Here is a 21129-nt window from a genome sequence, read left to right on the forward strand (position 1 = left end):
GGCAGATGGCTACTACCTCCTGCCATGTTAACTCATTGCTAGGGGTTAATGCATTAACAAACAACATTGATTGACTAGCTTATCTTGAATAATCATCTAAATATCTTGCTAGACCTATTATCATCGTGGCAACATCAATGTCTTTCTGAATTGATTCAATATTTCTTCCACTGATGACATATGTGGCGGTGTCAAACAATGCCATAATACCATTATTAACAAAACCAACTCTATCATTAGCTCCATATTCATCATTATCTGTTTTTATAATTTCACCTTCTACTTCATTAAATGCTTCAGCGGTTAAAAAATATCTACTAATATCCTGAACTTGTAGTTCGATTTTCCCATGCAGATCTGGTTCTCAAGCATCATAAGAATAATATTGATAATCGCACACAGATTCAGCTGTGAGAACTGGCGCATCCATGTCAAATGCTGTATCTGACAGACACTTGAACATTTTATTATAATTGTTATTGTCTAAAACGAAGACCACTTCCTGCTATCAGACTAGCAGTTATATTTTTTTCTGGTTCACCAGCCAACTCTGCTAGTTTTTGATTTGCAGCTTGATTTTACTAACATTTGAAGGCAGAACTTCAGTACTGGGCAATTTTACTGGCTGTGGTTTTTGTTGTATTAATCTTGCTAGTGTATCCTTGATTACTGAGAATGCTTTACTAGCATCATCACCAACAGCACCAATACCTTTATCACGAACAACGACAATAGCTTTCATTCCCAGTTGATTTGTAATTGGTATTGCTTTTGGGGCTATCCTTTTAAACAGACCCTGAAAAATATCACCGAGTCCATCACTGTAGAATGCTTCGTATGTTTGTAATTGCAAATTTATCACCCTGACCAATCTAGGTCTAAGCTGATAATTATGTATAATCATCTTATTTTCTTGTCACTGATTTAATTGTATACCCTGCATCACTTTGATAATCATCAATAATTTCATCAATAAGAGACTGATAAACATTAATGTCCATGATACCGCCTGTAAATAACCGTTGACAAATATCAGGTGCTTCATTAACGATTTTTGTGGAATTATTACTGGCTCGTTTTCCGCCACTCAGAATTTCTAGTCGTTCAACATTGGCAAGGACATTACTGGGACATAAAGTTTTAAAGAAACTTGACAAATAAGTCTCAAGATCAAGATTGGTAACAAACCAGTCAATCGGATACAAGTTACCTAATACGTGCTGAATGCATTTATCATGGTTCTAATGAAGAGTTATACTATATGCTTTGGATGAAGCAAAATCTAACTCATTCAGTTCCTTGAGTGGTAACAAGTCTATCAAATACAAAATTACCTCATTAATGTGCAAAACCTATCAAAAATAATGTCTCTAGTGTAAAAAACATTAATCATTAGATGCTGGGTCACACAAATATCGATAGAGCTTGTTCATAATAAAACAATATTATCACAGTCTTATCCTATTGTCCAAGGTTTATTAAAATCAGGTCAGAAATGGTCTCTCAAGTGATAAAATGCCAAGACAGTCATATGTATTGTCACCTTATTAATATGAGTAGATCTTGAAATAATAAATCACATTATATACCTATAGTTAGGCCTATTTACAAAGTCTGACAAAAATATATCAGAAATATAGTGACTTAAGTTTTTCCAAGCTCAACAAATCAGAGGCAAAATAAGCTATGACCTTGAAGACAGCATTTCCCAGTAGCATGTGGCAGATACACGAGTTCCACTGTATACTGCTTTGTTTAGAAAAGCTGGTCAGTCTGTGTACAGTATTGAACAGTTAAATGGCATTTTAAAAGCACATATTTGATAAGTTTCACCCCCTAACATCAAACAAAAGTAAAGTCAATGAACAGAAAAGAAAAGTGCCATGTTGAAATATTGAATTTTGGAACAGGTCTTAAGATGGGACCCCAATCTGTGGAATGTGACATATCTTCTAGTGACAACATGTAAGTATACCAAGTTTCTCATTTTCAAATGCTCTTAAGCTCAAAAGCACAAACTTAAATGTGACTGAAACCTAATTTATTAACATGTGACCTTGACCTTAAGGAAAGGACCTCAAATGCGGTATGCAACACACCTGGTGATGATATAGAAGCATACCAAATTTTATCCTTTAACCTCAAATGCTCTATCACTGCAGAGGAGAAAGGAAAGTGTTATGAAAAACTTAAAATATTGACCTGTGAACTTGACTTTGAAGATAGGACCCAGTATAGGGTAATATGTGATAAACTGTTACAGATGATGTAATAATAATGCAGACATATAACAGATTTTACCTCATAATCTCAGCAGGTGTGAGAGTTATACAGCTTTATGGAAAGTGATTGAAAAATTTAAAATACTGAGCTCTGACCTTGACACACCTTCTAAAGGTAGCTCCATTAAAACATACATGGGATCCAGGGAAGGCACTTTTAAAGTGGGGTACGCACCCATAGATGCAATTTAGAAATTTCTTACCATTTTAATATGAACTCTGTGAAATCAAAGTTCCCTGGCATATATTTTAAAAAAACCTGCCCTCCCTTGGTACCATATATGCATAAACAGAACAGCTCCAACTGTGATGTACAAGTAAACCAAGTTTCATCCCTTAATCCCAAGCAGCTAGAAAGTTACAAAGTGGTAATGAAAATGAGAGGAATGGTTTGATGTTTCACAGCAGAGCAATATGTGAACATTAATACTGTGCTAATGCAGGGGTTGGCAACCTACGGCACACATGCCACGAGGTGGCAATTCAAAAGGTTTTGTGTGGCACACAAAGGTCAGCCAAAAATCTCGATTTTAACAGTGTTGCTCTCTTACTGGTGGCACATGCTCATTCATTTTTTAATTAATCCGGAAAAAAAGTGGCATGCTATGCAAAAGAGGTTGTCGACCTCTGTGCTGATGTGTTTAAAGTAAAGTGCCTTGTCCATGACAGACTATGGTATCAGTCCCATGTTGATCCACTTGTAGGATCTGAAATGGCACCTTTCCAGACTCATATTGTGCACACTAGTCACTGAGTTACCCAACAGTAAGGACAGATGGATCGAAACATGAATACTATGCCCCCACTTTTTGCAAAAATGTGAAAATCAAACTTATATAGCTTTTTTAATTTTAAAACTTCAAGACAATTTTGGTGTGATTAAATCAATTAGGTCCATCACTTAATAACCGGAAACAAAATTCCTGACAAACCAGGAAATTTCAGCACTTAAAAAAAATTTTAATGTGAAAAATATATGCAATTACATGTTTTGCCTTTTGCCTAAATAATATATTGTACCTCTGCCATTAATTACTAATTTTTCATGACCCCTTTTGTTTAGAGTCTGGTGCAAACTAAAGATAAAACTATTCAAACAACTAGCAATAGGTCCATACAACACAGATATTATCTACTGCAAATATGTTCTACTCCAATGGCAAAGTTCTATTTAAAGTCAGACATGGGCAGAATTCCATTATCAGACCTGCCAACCCTGATGAGACCATCTCAGTAAAGTAGTTGATTTTTTTGCAGAAGTTTGACCAGTTTTCTGCAAAGTGTAACAAAATATCATAAGCTGCTACTGTAAAACTGGAAAATGTAACTATTTAGAAGTTCGATATTTGAAACATGCAGCAACAGTAGACATTATGTTCAACTGAAAAGTTTGTAAAGTACACATAGGCCTTATTAACCACTAGTACAGTTGCACAAACTTCAGTTCCAAATTCTATGCAGTTCAATGACTTGCTGCTATTTCTCAACTTGACATAAGTCTTGGAGTTCTTTTTCCATTTCACATGACGATGGCAAGCATATCTCTCGCCATGAGACATACTCAGATTCACACGTGATGTCCAATAAATGTGACCGAGTCCCTTCCTGCTTTTATTCACAAGCATCTGAATATTCCTTTTTATTCTTCTGTGCTGATTATTAACACATTTTAAGATGCGTAATTTCCATTTCATCTTAAACAAGTACTGCTTGCTGGACACAATTTTAAAAATTCTGCAATAAACAGTTTGATCATGCAGATACTTTACATGAAAAAATATGTGCAGTTTAAAGCGTCTTAGGTACTGCATTAAAGTTAGTCTGGTTTCCTGACTAATTCCACTAGTTCTAATATGAAACCCAAATCCAAATCAAACACAGATGAACCAGTTATCTGGATTTTTTAGCAACAAGAAGTTCATATTTTAAGGGTCATTTTTGTAAGTCTTACGGGAAAATCATAAGGGTTGGAAGGTTTGCATTATATTTTTCAGAAAAATTTGAAAACCAATTATGATCCATATCTTCGTAATGTAAAGCCTTGTACTAAATTTGGTTTAAATCCATTAGATCCCTCTAAGGTTACTGAGTGGAAATGAAATATGCTAAGAGGTGACAGGAGAGATGAAGAGACAAGTGGAGCATATTCCATCCATTGATATCACCAAAGTATTTAAAAAATAGCCCACAACATGACAGCACATAAACAATCTTTATGGAGGAGGTCAAAACATCTTATTCATACCGTATTGTGCTTTCCTTCTGCTCTCTGCTCTCTGGATTGCCAGCTGGAAAAGAAATGAAAACAAATCCAGTAAAATTTGTTTTATAATGTTTCACAGTGTGATTGGGATTTTCATAACATCAGAACTGAGAAACATCAAACCAAAATTTACCATTTAAAATTTTTTAATACAAGTGTACATGTTAATGACTAAAGGTGTCAACTTACATGTACAAGTACAAGCCAAAAAGAAATTGTCAATAGTCATGGGTTTTTAATTACTCTTGGACTTTTGGCTGGAGTGTTTTCAATGACATGCAAATGCTCATACAGAATATTACAGGTGTCACTCAGAACTTGTAGGCAGTCTAAAAGTCTGATGTGCTATCTACAACTTTGCTGGCTTCAGGTGCAACAATTGGCACCAAGTCACTGTCACCCTCTCCACCAGAAATCTCTGTTTTACAAAACAATATCTTCTATTGTTGGCGTCACATCTGTTTGCTCACTAAAACCCTGCCTTAACAAAACAGATGCAACACAATTTCTTAAAACATCACGTCATGCATGGTAAATCATATTGATTGAAGACAATAAATTTATTTCACACTCATTTTTTTGTCAAGGTTCACGAGGTATCTTTGGATTAGAGCACATCAGTATTTTGACCTCAAATTAAAGACACCTCCTTGTAACTGAAGAGAGACTTACTTCAAGCTCAAGTCAAATATTCAACCTGCAAGTATAGAATAATATCAAGGATATTTCTAAATTATTGGGACATAAAAGTACAATATAAAAGAATTTCCTTTCAAGCTTTAAGTCATTCAGCCCTGGAGATTTGTTATTTTTGCCTGAAAGGGAGTAGGAAACATATTTTGTGGTTTTCTTCTGAATACATCCAAATACTTCTGCTTCCAAGAGTGTTTCATTTAGCTGTATGCCGTGTGGTGTTACAAATATCATTTTTCATTGGCTATTTTGCTTGTGTATTTGCTAAAGGGTAAAAGAGATTTTCGTGTCCTGGCCACTTTTACCCATAATCTCAAAATTATCCTACTTTTTGCAAAGGTTCACCTCCCTGTGTGCAGTTCAAATGGGTCTAAGATCTTAGGCCAGAAGGTCTTAAATCCAGACAAAAATTCCGTTGTGACAACTGGCAAATGTTTGGTGTAAAAAATAATCTGGTCTAAAAGATTTTGTTTTTCCCATTGTATTTTGTAATGCAAGTAGAAATTCCAGATTATTTGGTATCATTGTAGAGCTACATCTGTCTGTTTGTCAGTAATAAAATCCACTTTGGTGTATCTTAAATGACCTTGATGCTACAGAGCTTGGAAGAAGAGTACAAACTCATCATGCCCAAAGGTGACACAGGGGCTTAATGAGTTAATGGCACTAAACCAGCAACCCATGATTCTATATTACTGAATAGGAATGAAGATTATCATGCATTTTTTAACCTGGTTCCTTTATTATACCTTTGTTATTTGGAAATTATTAATGAAGTGATTATCACACCTTTGTTACATGGTGCTTTGTTATTCAAAATGACTGCTAATTGTTTACCTGGCTTTCATGCTTTAAATGTTATAACTGAGCTAATTTTCTCTGATGGACCAAACAAATCAAATGCTTTCAACAATTAAACGAAACAAAGGAACATTATAACAAAGCCATTGAAATATACTGTATCCAAGACTGCAATAAACAATCTCTACTGTAATAAGTCTAATCCATTTCTCTCCTACAGGAAGATTCCTAAATTTACTCTGGACAAGATAAATCTGTATTACTCTATGGATATTTCAGATCATGTGCACTGATTGACATCATTTACCCAACATCGTCAAAATTAAGAACCAATTATCATTATGACATAAAAATTACTGCTACAAGCTAGATGTACACAGACTTTTCACTGTCAGTAATGCTGTTTGTCAGTATGTAAGGAGTAATGGGCAAGAAAAATGTTTCCATGCATGCGTGTGTGAGCAGGATAGAGGACTGAGGAAATCTAACCATCAAGTAGTAAGACTTCCATCTTTGTCAACACAACAAATCAATGATATAGATGAAACACTGCTAATAGAAAGTAATTACACATAGAAACTTAATAATCAGTTTAGTATTTTACCTCAATCCAATGTGGTTTTAACTTAGGCGAGCCATTTTGCAACATACCATAAATTGATCAATGATTAGCAGGGATTTCAGACTTGTATGTCATTATACATAAAAAACCTGTTGCCAGGCAATCAGATGTAGGCATTTTGTAAATTTAATAAATCTATTCATAGACAGAAAAATCTATAAATTTATCTATTTGTCTGATTTGCATCATTCATATAGGCAAGTCACAAGCTCCCAAATTTTATTATTAATATAAGAAATAATGATATCCTTTTATTGGCCAAAGATGTGAATATGCATTGTTATAATTTATTTGTACACTTTAAGCACAATTTAAAAAAAAAACAAATCATACATAAAAGATGAATATTGGATAAGAAAACAAACTCATCACCATATTTTTTGGAAACCACTGAAAATATCTGTTTGGAAACAACATGAATAAAATTTACATTTATAATCTCTCAGCACAAAAAAATGCCATTAATTTTAACTCAATAATTTATCTAATTCCCCCATTTTGATACTTCAAAATTAAAAATCCAACTCTGACTTGAGAGTAGCTAAAAGGAATCTAACATTATCACTTAAAGTTAACAAAATAAACAGAGTGATGGTCATATTGAACATTCAGAATAAAGTAAACAAAAGTCTTCTGGTGAAAAACCCCATAATGATATGCCTTTCCATTTAGTATTGATAATAATTTTTTCCAGACAGCTGCAATGGTGACCATCCTAGACTTCAGATAAGCTCCATTTTCATTTAAAACCCACAAGACAAAATAAGAATTTTGTAAAATTAAATATCTTATGTAAACCATCAAAAGAGTAGTGATAACAAGATTTGCAAGATGGACTGGAGGTCTTAGTGCCACTATTTGCAACTAGAACCAAGTAGTCCTTTGGATGAAGGAGAATGTAAAGTTTGATGGCAACCATCTAAGTTTATGAGAACAAGTGATATCAAACTTGTGCTGACAGATTGATGATGGACAACAGGCCATCCATAAGATCTTGTTGTCCTTGAACAGTAGGGCTACAAATTGCAAGAGTAAGTCTATTTGTCAGTATCAATCAATCAATCCAATTAATGAAAGCACAGGATTTGGAGGTTATATGATACTAAGCTACACAAGATCAAATGGAAATACTTAACTCAAAAGATGCTGGTATTCATGGTCCATTTTAATATCATTAACATGCTGATTTAAATAACCTTTATAATTTTATTCCAAGCTTTTATTACTTTATTATGTTGCTAGACAATTTATATTGACACTGATACCTAGCATTTTCTACTTTGATTTAAAATATTGCCATTTGGGGAACAATTTCCAAGGGGAATAACTACTATAGGCCTAATCAGTTACTTAAATTTGAGTTGCCTCCCTTGAGCTGTAAAAATTAGCTTGAAACAAAACTTATCAATTTATTCTATAATCTATTTTTATGTGCTTGACTTTTGTCTGTGATGGAGGGTTGTGGATTTTTTTGAATACCTGACTTATCCATGATTGTAGGTTGTAAACAAGATTTTAAATTCAAGGCCTAGACTTGCTTACAATTAAATGGATTTTCCCATTGGAACAATTCATTATTGTATGTTGTAGTTCAAGTAAGATATGTCTAGATAGTGACACAGGTAAACAGATTCACTCCTGTTTAAGATCAGTCTCTGGGAAACTATTGAGTTTACAGTTGTGCTGCTGATTTCACGAATAATTTGAGAATAATTATTTATTTAAATCATTTATAGGAATTACTAAAGAGCTCACTGACTTCGAAATAATACATTACTGTGGACATTTGAGAATTCATTCAAAGCCATTCCAGACTGCATTAATGGTATATCAGGATATTCAAGACAACTGGAATTCATTTGGAACATTCTATATTCTTATACAATGTGACATGACATTTAGGATTATTTGGAACATTCTATATTCTTATACAATGTGACATGACATTTAGGATTATTTGGAAATTAATTCGAAATACTTAAAGAGTCGTTATAATACTACATTGTATTTTACAGAAATAAATTGGTGAATTGTAATTAAACTGTTGGTTTCACTTCCTTACTGTGACAATTTTTAAGACCAAGAGTTATAACATTATACGAATGCACACTCACACACTTAAATCTATTTAGAGGACTAGAATGTATCAAGACATAAAAACTGATGTTCATTGTTCTTCATTGTGGTCAACAAGTTTGCATGCAGTTTCTGATGTGTAGTCCAGGTTCTATAACCAGATCAATGAAGCACTATTATTAAACTGGTGTGCACAATTAAACACAACAGGAGTAATAGTAAGTAATCCATATGTGTTAGAAGATTCTGGTTGGCTGGTTATCATGGATTTTATGGGGCACCAGTACTTTAAGGCTATAAAACACCACAAATCAGTTACATGATAAGAAAGTACATATCAGTGAGGTTTATTGCCAACAAACAATGAAAGTACAAAAACAACAATGATATGGTGAAAATATATGAAGGTTCCTGATCAAGGAGATGTGCAAATGGTGTGTATAAAGTGTAAAATAGATAATAAAAGATAAATTCGGGTGATTAACAGAACAAATGTTGGTTAAAAATACTCAAAGGATATAGGTTTGCACACAATCTATATTTTAGAATAATTGTTAACTTCCTTCAAAACATTTTAAAAAAACAAGCCATTTGCCATATCAGAAAGTTCCTTCATGTGCTGAACATTGTAGTAACGATGGCGTGTAGGTTGGAGATCGAAGCAATCTACCATAAAGTGCTTCATAGTGAAGGGCTCAGTGAGAGAAATGCACTCAGGTGGGTCTTTGCCCTTTAATATGTAGGAGTGGGTTCTATAATTATGACCAATTCTAATTCTTGCAATAACTACCTCATCCCTATAGATGGTTCTATAGGACAGAGTCTATTCTCCTAAGCTAGGTTTTCTCACATGGAACTTGTTACTGACAGCATTATGGCTGCCACTTACTAAATAAGGACTTTTTAAGCCAGGTTTAAAATCACTGTATGGCATTTGAAAATCAGATGGTCGGAGAGATTGGGCTATTTTTGCTTTTTCATTACCTTTAATACAGACATGAGTGAGTGATTTGGATTTTTAATGTAGCTTTAACAATTTTTCAGTCATATCGCTATGATATCTGCAGTGTGGCAGTTTATAGTGAAATCTAGCACTGGGATCATGCCGCAGACATGTAGCATGATGTCCCACCCAGTCACATTAGCCTGACAGCAGGCCAACCAGTCCTAACACTAACCTCTTAATGCTGATCACCAAGCGAGGCAACTATTAGTACCATTTGTATGTCTTTGGTATGACTCAGCTGGGGATCATATCCATGACCTCCCGCATCTGAGGTGGATGCTCTAACCACTAGGCCACTGGAGCGGTCTAATACTGACATGGCTGGGTAACCAACAGTAGACAATATTGTGAGAGGTACACAGTTCAGTTTGTTTGCCGAGATCATTGGTCTCCAACTTCCTACTTTGAAGTGACTGAAATACTGATAAATAATCAGAGAAAATAATAGAGTTTAAAATATGTTTGGTTTTGATATATGTCAGGGTATGGTCTGTTGCCCTGATTTTGGTTGCTAATATGGATGCACCATCTCGTAAACGAACTTTTGTAGTGATTTCCATTAATGAAGTCTGCAGCAGCCATTTCATCATTCTTCGAGCAATCAGTGTAAATGCTTGTGTAGTTCTTAAATTTGAAGGGAACCTTCTTATACGCGTTATGAAAAATGGAAGGATTATTTTTTTCTTCATGCAGTGTAAAAAGTACTTTTGGTTGTTTACAAAGGCTGGAAGGTGTTACAGAAACAAAAGACTTTTGGATTTTTGAAGGGTTAATATTTGTACTGTGAAGACTGGATGATATTCTAATGCCAAAGGTAGGTATGGCATTTGTTTTATTTTGGTATAATGTTTTGTATTTGGGTTTGAAAACAGATGCAAAAGCAGGGTTTACAGGGCTCAGTCTTAATTTTACGCATATTGAACAGATAATAGTCCTCTGAAATGTGATAGAGGTGGTTCATTCGCTTCAGCCAAAAGGCTTCAAATGGGGATATCCTAAATGCTCCCAAAGTGAGTCATATTGCCTGATGGTGAATGGGGTTGCAATAGTTTTTCAATTGTATGCATGTTTTTTGATTGATAAAATATTAGTAAATCATCAACATATAGGGAAAATCCACACCAGAAGCGAAACACTTTGTAACATTTTTAATTTTGATATTTAAAAGTGTAACAGATGAAATACTATCCAGGGTCATACCCATCTCTTGTTCAAATATATCATAGAGATTGGAGCCTAATGATGCCTTGAATTTGCTATTGAAAGAAAAGTTCAATATAAAAGTGGATAGATTGCCTTTTAGAGCCATATTGTGTAGGTCATTCAATAGTCCATACTTCCATATTGTATCATGCACCTTTTCAAAATCGATGACAACAGCTACTAATGGTCTTTCTTGACAACTGCATCACAAATGAACATTTCAAGTCTAACCCAATGATTAACTACAACCATATTTTAAGCCATTTTGGAAAGGGGATATTCAACTTTTAGTCTCCAATTATTTGTTCCATCATTTTACAGACACAGCTTGTCAAGTCAATGGGAAGGTAGTTGACAGGACTCTGCTATATTTACCTGGTTTGGGAACAGGTATTACTGTAGCCTATTGACAGTGGTCCATAAATCACTGAAATTTCCAAAAGAGCAATTAACTAGAGTTCCAGTAGGTGTTTCAAAATCTGGTAGTGTATCTCATCAGGCCCAGTGGATGTATCATGGGTTTTGTTCAAGGCTTACATAAGTTCCAGAAGTGAATACAGTTATTTGATGCTAATTTTAAATGTTATCTTCTCTTTTTGACTTTTGCCTTTGAAATCATGCTGAATAACTAGATGATGATTAATTTTTAGAAAACCTTAAAATTTACTATATCATGTTCAGAGTTTAATTTTTTTTTGTTGGTTTAATTTTAGACGTTGAAAAAAGTCGTTTCCCTTACCATTTATTTTGCAGATTGTGTCCCATACTTTCTTTAAAGTACAAAATAGAAACATAGTTTTTCCATGAAGCTCTTTTATATTCTTTAATTGTAAGGCAAGCTTTAGCCCAGAATATGTTGTACCTACTTAAGTTTTCAGGCGTCAGATGATTGTTAACGTTTCTCAATGTTATCTAATGGCTTCATTACATTTTTTAGTGAACCATGGTTTTGGGGTTCTTTTAGAGTTAGATGAAGACTCTGGGATGGATTCTTGTGCAATCTCAAATAAACGAGACATAAAATGTTGAATAGGATCATTGATGTTTAAAAAGGTATCTCTGTTAAGTCAAGTTTTGCAAAGTGTTTCAAACTTGGCCCAGTCATCATTCTTTAATTGGCTCATCAATGGTAGAATTAATGTTCTGTAGAGAGATTGGAATGTGCTCACTGCTTTAAAAGTCATCAGCAACCTTCCAATCATATTCCAAAGCAGAAAAAGAGAACAATTTGTCAGATCTATGTATGTAAATGTACCCACTCCTGGATGTAGGAAGATTCTGGAAATTAGGCATTAGAAAGCTCTCGAGTGGTCCCAAATAAAAATCTCATCCTAAGTCTCGAAGTCTTGCATTTGTAAAAAATACTACTACAAATTTGAAATGTAATCGGGTCATCTAAATAAGACAATCAAGAGTATGAAAAATTTCATGACTCTAACATGAAACCGCTTTTGTTCATTCATACTGAAATGGGTCCTGTTTAAACATGGAAAATTCTAAGCCTTAAAGGGTCATAACTTAAAAAATGTTCAAAATAGTGCTTTCATTTGAAAATCTAACTAGGTTAACATATGACTTTTAAAAGGGGTATCAACTTTAATAACTCTGCCTTCAAATTTTTGTGATTTAAGTACTTTGTGCAGTCAGGCTTAAAGTTTTGTAAGTCACAAAGGGCCATAAATTCATTATAAATAGCCTTAAGCTTAAAGTTTTGTAAGTTACATAAATTCATTATAAATAGCCTTAAGATTTAAGTTTTGTAAGTTACAAAGGGAGATAAATTCATTATAAATAGCCTTAAGCTTAAAGTGTTGTAAGTTACAAAGGGAGATAAATTCATTATAATAGCCTTATTTATGAGAAAATCTAATCAGATATTAACCATAACAATGTAAAATATTTCATTGCTGTAATAGTTTTGTGCTTTCATCCTAAAATGAATTTGTAACAGACGTATTGATGTACAGCAGCAGACGTCAAATGCCCCTACTTTCTCCAACCTGGACTTGCATTAGATTTCATCTTCAGTTTTTATTTATGATTGACTTCTCAATCTTTTAAATGACAAACTGTTTTTATTATCTGATGCCATATACATACAAGATCATTATTTATAAAATAGAAACAAAATTAAAACTTTCACCATTACTGCCTGCAATATTTTGCTGCTCAAAATTCACAACAAATGACAAAGTTTATATCAGAAAGTTTCCTTTTATCACAAAAAATAAGCAAAATACAAAGTGCTATTCAGTTTGGAAAGCACTTCTTTTTTTGTTTTAAAAATATAGATGGTAGAAATAATTCAGGCTGCTCTGATCTAGGCTGATCAGTCCAGTTAAAATGGGTGGTAAACTCATTGCTTAAATGTCTGCCTAGAACCACCAACCCAATTTAATTCTGGAATAGCTAAAATGTAACTCTGTTGCATACTCTAATACATTTGACTGCCTTTACATGTGCTTTCATACCAATTCAGCCTGTTTTTTTAATACAGCATTGATAAATCTCTGGCCTTTGCCTTTTTCAACATGAGGACATGTAGGATACCATCTACAGTGTTCAATCCAGGGGTTATCTCCAGGCTCCCAATTTCGAAGACCACCACCACATTGGTAACATCTAGTGTAGTCCTGATTACCTGTAAATAAATAATTGTACATGTACAACTAAGTCCACAGCAATGTGTTTATACAGAGGACCTTGCAAAAGTGTTCATTAAGTCTGATCACTCACTATAATACTATTCAAAGTAGTTGTTAAAATGTATTGTGCTTGGAGTACAAGTACCGCCCTTGCTGGCCTATAAGTCAATACTTTTTTACCAGAAAGTCTCAGCTTTATCCTATATATGGATAATGTCATTTAAATTGCTTTACCATATGTCATGTAATTTTTCATACATAAAATGTTTTTTCTCCAAACTTATGTATAAAAATAATTATCATTTGGAGAAAGAGATTGCATATGAAAAAAAAAATAGGACCTGACATTGAGATCGATTTAAAATATTTACACTGTCATGAACATTAACTTCACTTACATCAGATGGAATTGCACTAAAGCAGCATGCACCAAATAATATACTTGCTTTAAATCTGATTACATATGTGTATTAGAACATACAAGCTAGAAAATTAATAACCATGACAAAGACAGATATTCCATTGCAATTTTCCTCTTGCACCTTGTGATCAAATAAAATATGCCCAGGGAGAGAGATGTTTTAGGACAATTGTAATCTGTATTGTTTAGTTACCTGATGATTCTGATCTTACTCATGTACAACGGCTATACTATAATCCATTATCAATTAATACTACTGAGTAAATGATTCCTTATAGTTTTAGTTATGGTATCCATTGTCAAACCACATGGCTTTTGCAGTGTTATTTATATAATAATATGAATAATAATAATAGTGAGGACTTTGTATAGCGCCTAATCTTTAGAAGCTCTAAGCGCTTTTAAACATTAGACAACACCTATAACATAAAAAACATATATAATGAAATGATTACAAAAAAAGCCACCATGAAATTAGAGAACATAAAAAACATGCTGAAAATATTTGAAGTAGGGAACATTATTAGGTCTTTAAGTTTGTTCTTGCAGTCGAAATAAGTGAGTTTTAAGAGCACTCTTGAATGGGATCACTGTGTCTTTGTGTCTAAGTTCAGTGGGCAATTCATTCCACATTGCTGGGCCCTGGTATGCAAAAGAACGTTGTCCATATGACTTTGTTTTCATAGTGGGAATAATGAGTATACTATTGTCACAAGAGAAGTGTAAGTATCTTGCTGGTGTGTACGCATGGGTGAGGTCGGAGAGGTATGTTGGACTGGAGTCCGTCAGTGAAACATAGCACGGAGAACAAATTTGTGTTTGATTCTGGATCAAATGGATAGCCAGTATGGGTACAGAGCAGCAGGGAGTGTGCTCTGATCATGGTACTCTAAGTATGAACTGAGCAGCTGTGTTTTGAACTTTTTTGAAGTTTCTGGAATAGATATTGAGATGAACCAGACAGAATTGAGTTACAATAGTCCAGTCTTGAAAGTACTAATGAACACACAAGTGTTTTAATGGCATCAGCTGAAAGATATTTGCGAACTGAGCTGATGCTTCTCAGCTCAAGATATGCAGCCTTGCATATGTTCATGACATGTTGGTGCAATGTGAGAGTACTGTCCAGAGTAACACCTAGGTTTTGAACTGATTGTGTGAATTTAATGTTGGTGTTGCTGATATTTATTGTTTGAGGTAAAGGATGTGAATGAGAAAGTCTTTGTGTTGTGATCAGAATGGCCTCAGTTTTATCATCATTCATCTGCAGCCTGTTACATGTCATCCATGATTTCACATCAGAAATGCACCTCTCTACACCTTGGATGGTAGCATCAACTCAGTTGGGTGGCTAGATTTGTATATTTGGGTGTCATCAGTGTACAATTGGTGAGACACTGGATGATGATCTATTACACTTGAGAGCAGCTGAGTGTATAGAATGAATAGAACAGGCCCAAGAACAGACCCCTGTGGAACACCACAACATAGATCAACTGGGCTGGAGTGTATTCCATTTGCAGACACAATTTGTGTCCTGTTGACCAAGTATGACTTTAACCACAGTAAGGATGTATCATGAATGCCAAATACATGCTGGAGACAGTGAAGTAATATATCATGGTCTATTGTGTCAAATGCTGCAGACAAATCAAGGAGGGTGAGGCCTGTAATCCTTGCACTATCCAAAGCAGAGAGAATGTCATTAACTACTTTTAGAAGAGTAGTTTCAGTACTGTAGCAAGGGCGATATGCAGATTGTACATTGCTAAAAAGACTGTTTGAATTCAGATGAGATACAAGCTGGGATAGAACAACTTTATTAAGATTTTTGATATGAATGGGAGACTAGAAACTGGGCGGTAGTTCTTTAGATCGTTATGGTCTAGTGTTGGTTTCTTCAGCAGAGGCTTTACAATGGCAGTCTTGAAAAATGATGGGAATTCCCTGGATGAGAGAGAGGTATTAATAACATCAGTTAGTGAAGGCAATACTGGATCTAAGCACTCAAGCTGCAGTGATGTTGGGATTGGATCAAGTTCGCATGACTTTGGTGCACTCTTCATCAGGATTGTACGTATGAAATCCATAGAGACAGGTTCAAATGCTGCTAATGGTTGCTGCTGAAATTCTGTATCCCAACTGTATGGTGACGACGAGTCAACTGAAATTGTGGTGTCAAGCTTATCTCTAATGGTTTGTACTTTGTCACGGAAGAAATTTGCAAACATGTCTGGAATGTGCTACAGCTGTGATCAGGTCATTTCCAGATAACACCGGTATGAGAGCAAGATTCAGAAGACCAGATCAAATTAGTGTGGTTACCAATAGGGAATAGAGGCTACCCATAGGGTACTGTGAATATGGTACCATGTAATGCCAGAAAATGTTAGGTGCTTACTCAACTAGTGACACCTTTTGTACTTGCTGACAGAACTGTCAGAGCCACTTAAACCAACAACAAACATGAGCAAAGATCAAAGCCAAATGCTGTCTAAGTACAGGAGGTGTATATGCACAGAGTCTCACTCAATGAAGAATCTTGTTTGCTGTGAATGGAGAGGTCATTGTACTTGCAAAGAAAATTATGCAGCATGCTAAATGGTCATTCTTGGGATTTAACCTATATGGAGTCTGTATGGATAGAAATATTGTGACTATTTAAACTTTGAAACTGAATGAGTATGGTATGTATTTTAATAGTTTCCATTTACTATTTAATTTACTGTTTTCTCTCTTTGAGAAAGGCTTCATCTAAACAGGCAGTAAGGTAGAAAATAGCAAGAAGAAGGTCCTCTCTCTTTCTCATATCGGGGCAAATTTTATTTCGATCATAAAGTTCAAGAAGAATAATGCTTCACTCTCTCTCTGTCTTTAAAAGAAACTGGAAAATGCATTTTAGCATCAGTGATGCAACTTCCTTACTGATGATAATCTGAAACAGCGGACAGTAATACCATTAGTAATACCCATGAGACTGGAAGTTACTATAGTTTCATTCAACATGGCAAAGCAAAGTTTATCCTGACTGTAACTAGGTAAATTTTCAGGTCAGCATCCTTAACTGTAAGTAAAGTACCTAATTCATTTAAATTGGCGTGACAGGAATTGGGTACATTTACTTATATTTGATGATATTGACCGAAAATTTACTGAGTTGCAGATAGGAAACAATTTGTGATGCTGAACGGAATTAACTGTAGAAAGGCAAAAGCAGAGGTATTGATCTGGCCTCGTCTTATGCTCAGTATTGACTTATGTGCAGACGAAAAATGGAAAATTGACAAAATCTGCAAATTTTTCTTATACTCCACATAGACAAGGGCCAGAAAATACAATAATACAGGTTATGCAGGCATGCAGTACTGATTATTTCAGCTATAATAATAATAATAATAATAATAATAATAATAATAATGCTTTATTTATAGAGGGTGACTCATTAGTCAAGGACTATTCTCCTTTGAGGCGCTCTTAAGCAGAATATAACAATGCACATTATATGAAGATAGCAATAATTACTGTTTATTTTAACATGTTTAGTATTAAAATACTAAATTACATTATCTATTAGAAGCACATACATGCTCATGATATCTCTTCTTAAATACTCTAATATTTTCAGCAGATTTTACATGTAGTGGAAGCTTGTTCCACAGAACTGTACCAGAGTATTGGAAGCTCTTTTTAAATTGCTCTGTTTTTGGTTTTGGTGCTAGGTTTCCATGTGATATTGATCTCAACTGGTATTGTGTTGAAAAAGGCCTGAACAAGTCCTGAAGATACTCTGGTGCAGTTCCATGTAGACATTTATATAAAAGAACTGTCTTGTGAAAATCTATCCTGTCATATATTGTGAACCATTTGAGTTCTGTAAATAATGCTTTTGAGGGATGATCAATAGATGCATCTAAAATTATGTGTGCTGCTCGTTTCTGAAGTTTATAAATCCTGTCAAGCTCAGATTTAGCACAGTTTCCCCATACATTTGAACAATAATCCATTGTTGGAAGAATATATGAATTGTAGTATAGATTTCAAGTTCCCATAGGTAAATATTTCTTGATTCTGCTGAGTAGGGCAATTTTGGATGACAGTGTTTTACAAAGCTTATCAATATAGTCATTCCATAAGAAATTATTATCTACGGTAAAACCTACAAGCTTTTCATGTTTGACATTTTCTAATGGATGATTATTTATTGCAAGAGATAGTTCTGGGTTCCCTGACTTGTGTAGCTTATGTGATGTCCCGAAAATCATACATTTTGTTTTACCTTCATTTATTACCATCCTATTTTGTTGTGCCCAGTTTTGGACTCTAACAAGATCTGAGTTTAATCTCATTTGGATAACTTCAGTATCAGAACTAGATGTATACAAGGTTGCATCATCTGCAAACAAATCTGTATTTGTGGATTCATTATTTAATGGCAGATCATTGATATAGATAAGGAAGAGGAGAGGGCCCAAAACTGAGCCTTGAGGGACCCCTGAATAGGTGCCTTTCTTGAGAATTTGATTATACAAACCTTTATGGAAACATATTTGACAAAATCAGTATGCATATGCATTAGAATTTAATGACCCTCAGCACATAAATGGCTATACAGTGCCAATAAAAAGTAGTTTGAAAAATGTTAAAATGAAGAAATGCATAAACTTCATTTAGATAAACTTTTCCAACTAAAAAGTAATAGTCAGTTTTAAATCAAGAGGTGTGATCCAGTGTAAACTGGTTTACATGTCACATGCTACATGTATGATGTCACAATGAAGTGGAAGTGCCACATAAAGAAGAATGTTTATACAACCTCTTTTCATAAGTCAGTTTAGTGCCAGGTTGGTACCGTAAAACTTCAGTGATTGGTAATATTCATGTGGAAGTTTTGTGAGGACAGCTAAGGTGCAACAATCGGGAATGGACAGATTTTGGTAAAATTATATTTATATTAAATTGCATAACGACAATTATTATTTTATTAGAAAATTACTAAACATGCCTACATGACCACACTGATGTACACCATCGCTGATATCACATTGTACTGGAGTACATTATTCATATTATTACCAACAAACACCATAATGGATCCTTTACCATACCTGCTTTACAAAAGGATCCATGTTATACTGATAATTATTTAAAATAAGCAACACAAATACATGTACAGAGGCAAACTATGGTGAGGGGTCACTATGTATGCTGCCTACAACCTGTAATGCATTTTATTGTTAAAATGTTACAACTCTATGGACTTAAGTAACAGAAAGAAGCAAAACCAACAAGCTTAGTAAATCAACAAATAATTAAATTCTCTTATTTATAAAATGAAAATTTTAGAGGAACTTAACAGTACTGTAAATTAAATCCCAAATAATCCAAAATATTCAATCACAAATCCAAAAGAATAGAATGTTCAGAACGAACTCCAAGAATCTTTAATGTGCTGATGTACCAATAGACTTGATGTATCACAATGATCTAATCCAGAATGTCTTGGAATGATTTCTCAATAATCTCAAAATGGGGTAATCCAGTCAATGAGCACTGTAGTAATTCCAATGAATGATTTAAATACTTCCCCTCAAATTATATCTGAGCACAAATAAAAGTGATACCACAAAGATGTATTACAATAGGAATGAATAATTTTGCTGATCATAAACATATATAAAAAAATAAGACAAATTTGTAAACAAGCTCACTTCTAGAACATGGTAAATTTTGTAAATAAGGCTAGACCTTAAACTCCATTATTAGTAAACAAGTCATTTTTAAAATTCAAACAAGACAAAAAAAGCAGGTTGACAATTGAATTTCCAAAGGAAAAAACAATGTCCTGAACTCAAATAAATGTAAACATCTTGTTTACAAAATAATAATTATCTTTAAGTATAATCCACAATCACAGATAAAGGTTAGCAATGTAACATGTTGCTTACAAATGACCCTTGCTATCTACAATCATGGACAAAAGTTAAACACACAATAGAAACATACATAACACAATGTGGTTTATAAATTCAGTGTCTACTGAACATAGATTCAAGATTCTATTTATGACAAAACTTCAAAGACACTGACATGTGAAGTTCCCAAGTTGCATACAAATTTAATAAAATGTTGCTTATACCTCAATGAAGACAAATGTAATGATTAGGCACATGGACATTGTGATAATATATATTAATTTACTTTGTCCCTAAGTTTTCACTTGTAACTCAAATCATCACTTGAAATTTATCTTAACAATGGGTGGACTGATGTTTCATGAAAACTGATATACATGAAATGTATTCAAAGGTACATGAATACCTCCCAACGGTGACATAAATGCAACACTATATGTCCTTAGTGAAAATGCACATCAACAAGAGATAGAGCAATTTCCGAAACGTTAATCATACATTACATAAAAGTGTTTCTAAATAACTTCTCTGAACTTTTGACTTTAAACCAAGGCAACAATCAAGATGCATATACTCAATGTCATTTGCTAAATTATGAAACAAGTCTACTTATACCTATGCAAAGAGGAAATACAGACATTTCAAAAGATTTTGAAATGCAAGTTGTTCAAAGAGGAAATACAGACATTTCAAAAGATTTTGAAATGCAAGTTGTTCAAAGAGGAAATACAGACATTTCAAAAGATTTTGAAATGCAAGTTGTTCAAAGAGGCTGACATTCTACTTGCCAAAAAGAAATTTTTAAGACATCACGATGAGACCATTTCTTAATTTTAACTTCCAAGTTTTTAAACCATCTCTTATATTCTGAAGCTAAGATGAGATTTTCAAATTAGCTGTTGTGGTGTCCAAACTTGGATGTAAGATCAGTACCAATTTTATTGGGGACCAACTTGACATCATTAGAAGAAAACCCTATTTCAATATTTCCTTCCATTGTAAAAAGTAGCAACAAAATTTTCAAGATGGCGTTGGATGTCTGAGCAGCCTCATTTTCAATGAGGACCAAATATACCATAGCATAAATGTGTTCATAAAGTTTCATGTAATCCTCTAAGTAATACAGATGAATGATGGACAGATAGCAGACCATCTCATAGGCTCTTCTGATTTATGATTATTACAGCTTAAAAAAAGTACAGCTG

At 34.0% G+C, this 21129-nt stretch overlaps 1 protein-coding gene across 4 annotated transcripts in view; it reads right to left on the reverse strand.

Moving 5' to 3' along the window:
• The window catches only part of LOC149797204 (baculoviral IAP repeat-containing protein 2-like), a 162783-nt gene that overhangs the window by 97929 nt on the left and 43725 nt on the right, over window positions 1–21129 (reverse strand). For all 4 annotated transcript variants that reach the window (XM_089961892.1, XM_089961894.1, XM_089961891.1 and 1 more), the window contains 2 exons: window positions 13418–13587; window positions 4528–4570 (listed from right to left, as the gene is read on the reverse strand). In XM_089961892.1, coding sequence (XP_089818018.1) covers window positions 4528–4570; window positions 13418–13587 — 213 coding nt within the window. The remainder of the gene's footprint in view (window positions 1–4527; window positions 4571–13417; window positions 13588–21129) is intronic.

This window comes from Sinohyriopsis cumingii, chromosome 6 (genome assembly GCF_028554795.1).
Source record: "Sinohyriopsis cumingii isolate HCF-2022 chromosome 6, ASM2855479v2, whole genome shotgun sequence".
NCBI lineage: Eukaryota > Metazoa > Mollusca > Bivalvia > Unionida > Unionidae > Sinohyriopsis > Sinohyriopsis cumingii.